At 34.2% G+C, this 8489-nt stretch overlaps 1 protein-coding gene across 9 annotated transcripts in view; it reads left to right on the top strand.

Moving 5' to 3' along the window:
• LOC106883384 (AP-1 complex subunit sigma-2) overlaps window positions 1-8489 on the top strand; it is a 101984-nt gene that overhangs the window by 39324 nt on the left and 54171 nt on the right. For 2 of the 9 annotated variants that reach the window (XM_052969615.1, XM_052969614.1), the window contains exon 5: window positions 3438-3514. The exons of the other annotated variants lie outside the window; for them this stretch is intronic. In XM_052969615.1, the coding sequence (XP_052825575.1) occupies window positions 3438-3482 (45 nt within the window). In that variant the 3' untranslated portion in view covers window positions 3483-3514. The remainder of the gene's footprint in view (window positions 1-3437; window positions 3515-8489) is intronic. 9 annotated transcript variants of the gene reach the window in all.

Raw genomic sequence — 8489 nt, 5'->3', positions numbered from 1 at the left:
TGTGAAAGGCCTCTCCAAAAAGATGCAAAATATATGCGGCCCATATGACATCAGGACAGTATTCAAGAGTAATACAACACTTCGCAAATATTTCCCTCGAGTAAAACCACCAATAGAAGAGAATATGACTAAAAACTGCGTGTACTCCATCCCATGCAGCTATGGTAGGTTATACAAAGGCAAAACATGTCGCCTCCTCAAAATAAGGGTAGAGGAACATCGCAAAATCTGTGACACTAGGAGATATTGATAAATTAGGTATAGCTGATCATGTATGGAAAAATGGAAACCAGCTCCCCTGTGGGATGAAGTTAACATAATAGACAGAGAACACCACTGGAAAATATGAAGACTAAAAGAAGCAGCACATATGCTAGGACACAACAACCTCCTAAGCAGACCGAGTGCAGATATGAATAGCATATGGGAACCGGTATTAAGGAAGGATAGGAAAATATTAAATTTATAAGCCCTAAAATTCACTCCATAATATGCCTACAGGCATATAGCGTAGTGGTTAAGAGCGCGGGCTACTAACCCCAAGATTCTGAGTTCGATTCCAGACAGTGACCTGAATAATAATAACATAGAAAAATACCTTAGGAATGAGAACCCAGGTTCAAAATTTCCCTAAGACATTTGATGAAGACTGGAGGGTATATCAGCCAAAACGTTGTGTTAACAACAAACAAGATGAGAACAAATATCCGTCAAATGTAAATATTGTAAAGGTACTTTATTCCACCAAGTTACAAGCATAATGATTATGCTGTCCAGCCAATGTCATTACAAATACATACAAACTGACACAAAGGCTTGCATACAACAGGCTTCCATACAATCTCCATCTACTAGATTTCGCTCTCAAACCAATAGTCAACCCAAGGCTACAGTAGACATAAGCCCAAGGTGCCACACAGTGGGAATAAACTTGAAATCACTTGGTTGCAGATTCCTTAATCACATGGCCATGCCTTTAGTAAACTAAGAAATAACAGATCAAAACACTTGGGAAAAATGTACGATTGATGTACTTGTCTCATAACATAAAATCATTTTCCAATGTCAACTTTGGTATTGTTTCTATAGATTGATGCCCTTCCTCATGCCAACCACTTTACAGTGTGTGCTGAGTGCTTTTTTGTGACACCAACATTAGTAAGGTCACCAAATCTTTTCTACTGTAGGCATAAGGCCTGAAATTTTGGGGGAGGGGGCCAGTCGATTAGATCGACCCCAGTACGCAACTAGTACTTAATTTATCGACCCCGAAAGGATGAAAGGCAAAGTTGAACTGAGAACATAAAGACAGATGAAATACTGCTAAGCATTTCGCCCAGCGTGCTAATGATTCTGCCAACTCGCTGCCTTATAAGGTTACCAAATAACTTATAAGACAAAAAAAAGGAAAAAGAGTGAATGGAAGTGTGTGTGTGTATACATAGCATTTGCGTGTTATATTTACTTTTACACTATTATTTTTCATCATTATATAAAAAGAAAATGCTAGGGCCCACAGTCATTGATGTGTGTCCTTACAACTAACTTTTCTCTTCAAAGCCAGAAACTACTTCAACCCAGCTCAGCTGCTGACTCGATGAAACAGAGACACTGCTCTGACATTTAGGATGGTGATGCAGTTTCAAACAAAAACATCCTGGTCTACATCCCCTAAAAGGTCCAGCTAATTTGCAAGGATTTGCTCCAGGACATGTTCTTACTTCAATCCCACTAACACACTTCTTACACTACCTCTTATTCTGATCACAATGGCATCTGGCCCTTAGAACTAGCAGTTGTAAGCTTCTCAAGCCTATATATCTCTCTCCTCCATCTCAGGCTCTCTGGTCACATAGCTTAAGGCCTTCTCTCCAGAATATTGGTCCTCTACAATCCCTTTTCTTACCCATTTTTAAAATTTCTTATGGACACAGTGAGTTGACAGTTAAATATCAGCCACATGAATCTCACCAGATAGATAGGACCTACAAAGGTTGTGAGCATTATCCTTTTCCTCTTGTATAAAACCACCGAAAAAAAATCTGTGCTGTTCATATCTTTGCCTTCTGTCTACAACTTGGTCAATACTCTATGAACAGGTTACAATGTTTTTAATAATTGCTGCAGCCTAATTATTTTGCCACAATACCTGATCTTTGATCAAATGACTTGCGAAAGTCAGGTGTTTTGTGCAGTTAAAGAGATTCTTGGACTTGAGGTTTTTCCTATAGGCACAGGTTGATCAATGCTTTTAACATGAAATTTGATGGATGCTATTTCCTTACTCTAAGATTCAACTGCAGCTCTGTGGAAGCTTGTCCTGTTGCAAACCATTAAATCTTATCTTTAATATCTCCTTGGGACAACAGTTATGACAAAAGAAGATATTTGTGATCAAGAATCTAATGAAAAACCTGTTTGACTGAGGCAAGACAATAGCTGAATAGTGTGGTGCCTTGGCGGATTATGTTTGACAGTAAGAACTTCTGTGATCAAATTCTGGTATGATCAACTAGGTTTGTTCTTGGGAAAGGGGGAGTTGAATATATTCAATATCACTGATAGATGAAAAGGTAGTTGTAATTGGGTTAGAAATAGCTTGTTACATTTTTAGTGTCAACAATTGTGTTATATCTATTTCTTGACTGCAGTAGCTATGTTTACGCGTAATTTCTATGCAATCAGTGGCAGTGTATAGTGGTGATCATAGCTAGAAACAGCAACTGAATGCTTCTTTTGAGCAGATGCTGCAATGTTTATAGGTTTGCTCTAATGGAAATATCTGAGATAATACAATAACAGCATTAATAAAGGAAAAGGTGCTGATTCTCTGGTAAAGTAGAATAGAGTATTGATCAATAGTTTGGTGGCTTACAATTCCATGTTCATGTTCAACCACAATGAACTTTATCTGTTAAAGCCATATTGTTCAATGAAACATTTATTGTGTAAATATTCAACCATAAGCATTGGAATGTATTTGCTGTCTATTAAAATCACGGTTCATATTTTGATCTGTAAACCTTACAGCTCCACAAATATAGCACTGATCATATTCTTTAGCTGGGTAAACTGGCATGCATGAGTTAGCCTTATTTTCTTTTGCTACTGTTTCTTCTACAGTTTTTGCTATTTCTCTTTTGGCACATTCTTTGTGGACCTTTTAAATGCAGCATCTCTTTTTCCCTTTTTTATTTGTTGTCATATGGTAAAGCAGGAACAATGCAATTTACATTTCCTTCCTTTCATTTTCTCTTTTTGGCTATTTCAAGAAAATATGAAACATTTATTCTTTAAATGTCAAATGTTTTTCTGCTGATCTATTTTTTCAGATTTCTTAACAAATGACTTTCCTTTTCAGATCCATATGGGATAAGTTTCTTATAAATATTCTCTGAATTAATATTGCCTAAATTTTTCCTATTTTCCTCCTCAAGGATGAGGCACTGGAGAGTACATTAAAAGACTATGGATTAGTGTAGTTGTTATGCTACCTTTTACAACATTGGATCATGTAAGCGTTATTGAATAGAGCTGGATTTAGTACTTGCTCTCCTTTTATTTTCTGCTGGATTCTCTCTCACTCACCAGTCCCCACTCCCTTCCAGTCTTTTTTTCTTGTCTTTTTCTCATTTTTAAATAATGCTTGATCAATCAGTGTCTTGAATGTTTTGAAAGCATGCTGTCTTTGATATTTTGTCTTTTGTTGTTGTTTTTTTCCTGACTGAATTTTTTTTTTTGACAACCATGAAATAGCATCTTAGCATTAGTTTCAAAAACTTAACATTTTTGATTGAAACTAACTTATTTTCCTTTTCAAATTTACATATTAAAATTTTTTTTTAAATAAATAAAATTTTTAAGTGTTATTATAAATGTCCATTTTGTTATATTAACTATAAGCAACCTCTTCAAATTACAATAAAAATTCTCTCTGCTATTTATTTAAGTTCCCAGATTAAATACATGATACAAGTATTTTGGTTGATAGGCAGAAGTTTTAGAGGGGTTTTTTAAACAAATTTTAACACAGTACATTTGGATAATTCCAAAATTATTTTTGGAACAAATATTATTAAAAACTTGATAGTCATTGATAAGTTACCAAAATATGAAGCACTTTATGGATATTCTTTAAGGTAGGAAACTGGGAACTTGAGAAGTTGGTGTGTGTGTATTGTGAGGAGTCCTTTTGGTGGGGAACTATCAAAATTATTGCTTGTGGACCATTAACAAAAACCAGAAAACGCTTCCTTCTGGCATGACTATGTGGTTGCAATCGCGTGGTTTGGGGTTGAACTGTAAAGATGGTCATTACGTGTGTGTGTGTGTGTGTGTCACTATCTGTTTTTGTACTTTTTGTTTCTGTCCTGTTTAAAGAAAATGTTTGGCAGCTTGTTGAACCTGAGATAAAGTAACTTACTTGAAAATATACACGGATTGACATTGGGAATACTGGATCAAAGCAGTCTCATCTGACCCATGCTAGCATGGGTAAACTGGACATAGAAATAATAAAATTCAATATAAGTGCTTTAAACAATGAATTCCATTAGTTTTCTAATTCATTGGATTGTCTCCCACCAAGTTCATTTTCTTGATGAGGAAATGGGTGGAGAGAGGACATGTTGTGTGCCTTATCCAGACACTGATTAGATGTGAACTCTTCTCTTTGTTTTTATCTGTTTCTCTACTTCTCTCTTTTCTCTCCCTCTTTGTGCCAAGAAACATCTCATCCACTCATTCATTACAGTTATGCATAATCAAACCAACATGTTAGCCCTAGGTGATTAGGAACTTTTGCCTTTAGGAATGAACATCTTAAGTTTTCATGACTTTCTGTCTTCTTTATGCAAAAGCTTGTTTAGTAAAGATGAATTGAATTTACCCTGTGCTGCTCTTAGTATCTGAAACATTATTGATATTTAAATCAGTCTTGATTAAGCAGGCATGGAAAAGTTTTTAGATAATTAGGGTATGATTTGAGGGAGATTTAACTGTTATTTGTTCTGTGAATGTGTGTGATCTGAAATGTACAATATAGTGGATGTTGGCAAGTTTTGTTTTAAGTGTTTACAATGAAATAGTGTTCGTGTCTGAAATAGAAAATAACTGAAAAAAAAAATTGAGAGAAAAATTTCTTTTTAAATTATTCCAGATCAGATTTCTATATATTCATCAGTGATTTTTTAATTTACTTTTGTTTAATAAATTTCTTTCTCATGATCTTTATAAAGGCTAGATTATATGTTTGAGGGTTCACCCAGGTACTTTGTTTCCAGTATTATCTCTTCTTTGCACTACCCCAGCTACCCCCATCCTCTTTTCTAAAATGTGAGTGCCACTCTGCAACAAGAAACCTATTCTTCTCTGGCCCCTCCTCTCATTCTTTCACTCTTAATGCCACCTTTTTTACACTCTTAACGCCATAAATCCACCTTTTGGGGGGTTCATAATTTTTTGCAAGCTGCATGGTGACTTCACTAGTGCTGGTGGGGCAAAAAAAGCTCCTAGTACATACTGTAAAGTGGTCACTGTTAGGAAGGGCAACCAGCCACAGAAACAATGCCAAAGTGGACAGTGGAGCCTGCTGTTGGGTCCTGTCAAACCATCCAACCCATGCCAGCATGGAACATGGATGTTAAATGGTAATGATGATGATGTCATTTTTGAGTTCAGCTGTCAAATTGGAATTGTGACCATGTAAGAGCTAACTTATAAAGTTATCTTCATGTTTGGTTGTATTTCCTAAGTTAACTTATATAGAGTTGACAGAAATGGTAGTGTGCTACCTTTTTACTTAAGTTGTGCTCTCTCTGTTCTGAGTTCAAATTTCACTGTTATCAATGTTGCATTTCTTGCTTTTGGGATTGATGAAATAAGTCCCAGGTGCAGGTCAATCAACTAAATCTACTCCATGCTAATGCAAGAAGCCATTAACTTGTGGTAGAAATGGTGGTGCCAGGAAACTAGTAATGGTCTACATTGACATTCATTGAGTATAAACATTTCAAAAATAGAATAAATTGGTTTGCTTTCAAGTAAGGTTTGTCTCTGACAATTCAACAAAAGATATTGCTGGAAATACTACACTCTTCCTATTATCAAACCATTTTCTCCCATTTTTGAATTATAATAAATGATTTAAATACTATAGTCAGTATTACTCAAGTGCTAATCATATATAAGGGTTACTCTAATCCATTGGACCACCTCTCTTTGTACCAGTGTAAGGATTCACTAAATAAATACATATAGTATGGATTTTTATTTGTTTTCTTGGTATTTGTTGGTTCACCATGAATTTATCAATATTACATTCAAGTTTTAATGTTTATATTTTTTGTTATAACAAATTTTCTGTTGTTGTCTTTCTTCCTAATTAATTTGTTAGCAGTTATTTAGATCAATGACCAGAAGTCATGTAGTTGTTTTGGTTAGGAAAAAAAATTCTCCACATATAACAAAGACAAGTATCATGATGGCAGTATTCAGCATTGATTAATATCACTGATTACATTAAAAACTTTAATTATAATTATACTGAAACCAGCTTACAGCCACATGACTTTTGAAAAACAGCCATATTTTGTCTTTGTAAATTGAATGTGAAACTAAAATGTTTAATTTTTGTATTTCATGGTTTGAAGTGAATTGAGTTTTGGGGTGTTTTTCTTTTATCTAAATTTTTTGGTGAAGATTTCTTTTTCTTTTAGGATATTTTTTTTTCATTCTAGTGTTTAATGAATTTTTGGCTTAAATTGCTAGAAATAAATTTTGTGTGATCACATACATCCTCAACCCATGTTAGATACCAAACATGTATATTCTAACATGATTGGTTGAATTTGTGAATGTACCATAGGCAAGCTACATTGTGTGTGTGTGTGAGAAAAATTAGCTGTCTGGCAATGTGTTGTGAGATGATTTAGACCAGTATTCATTTTCCATTGAAGTGCCCTACCTCAATACATTTCTCCCTTACATTTGGTAGCTCACCTAGACACATTTTGTTTTTATTCTCAATGTAAGACCAATTGTCACTGCTAACAAAGTCCTACTGATTATCCTTTATATATATATATATATATATATATATATATATATATATATATGTATGTATGTATGTATGTATGTGTGATAACTTCTTGCTGAAAGTGAGACTATTAATGTAAATAGTAATTTAAAATAATGTTCATTCCCCCCCCCACACACACACACACAGAGGATGAGGCAAAACAATTTAGAATGAATGGTATTATGAGTAGTATGGTAGTATGAGTGGTATTATTTTTTTAAACAAGTATATTTGAGCTGATAAGAGGACTTAAATGGCCTGCCATACATTTATACATACAAACATCTTCCTCTGGGAAAACAAAAAAAGGGACCTCTCTGATATGTTAGGTGAAGTCACACTCTCTCATTGTCCCAAGGGACTTGTCATGTGATCAGTGTGTTTAAGATTGCTGATAAAGTTTGTCTGCACAGGAACTATATGAACCCCAGGACAAAAATCTCCAGTTAACACACACAAAGATAAACCTTTATGTTCCTCCCACCCACATACACGTGCACACGTACATATAGTTTGCATGAAGCATTGTCTGATATAGATACATGTTTATAAAAAGCTAAAACAGTGAGTCATAAAAAATAATAGAAGTTGTGAGCTGATATATATATATATAGATATAGACAGATAGATTTATTTATTTATTTATTTCTAATTTTACTAAGCACACACATGTATATAGAGTTTTATTTTGAAATTGAAACTTTTAATTACATCTAGTTTCACATAACAGTTCTTGAGGATCTCTCTGAAATGTAGTTGTACAGGACGTTGAAAAAATACATTCAGTATACTTTGCAATTTGTAATACCCATTCACAAATATGTGTGTTTGTGTGTGTGTGTGTGTGTGTGTGTAATATGTTTTGGGTATATGTCAGCAAAAATAAGAACTGAATACTGTTAGTAAAATATTTATGTACTGAAAAGTACATGAATCAATTTGTGCTTTACATAAATCATATATCCAAATTGAAGAAGTGGAGCAGGTAAAATCCAGGCTACATATATGTTTCCCAGGTAGCAGATCCTCAATGTAACAATTACTCAATGAGGGGTACTCCACTAGCTACTCATCAGACTGAAGATACTGTAATTATATGAAGGTTACATAGTCATTAAGGAATCAACTTGCTGCAGATATAATTTGAAATATCTTTCTTTGGCGAGTTAATTTGGGATTTTTATTTGCCTTCATAGCATCTCATGTTGCTAACCAGGAGCTATCAACAAACTTTTTCTGCTTACCAAATTTTGATATGGTGAAAGCCTATTACCTTTGAAACCAATTATAATTGTTCCTGAACATTGATTTTTTTAATACCGACGACGGACTGGTCAAAGCTTACTTCCTACATTAGACCTTTGAATCTGATTATATATATATATATATATATATATATATATATATATAT

This window comes from Octopus bimaculoides, chromosome 7 (assembly GCF_001194135.2).
Source record: "Octopus bimaculoides isolate UCB-OBI-ISO-001 chromosome 7, ASM119413v2, whole genome shotgun sequence".
Classification (NCBI taxonomy): domain Eukaryota; kingdom Metazoa; phylum Mollusca; class Cephalopoda; order Octopoda; family Octopodidae; genus Octopus; species Octopus bimaculoides.
The sequence above is the reverse complement of the archived record's forward strand: the minus strand, read 5'-3'. Positions and strand labels throughout refer to the sequence as shown.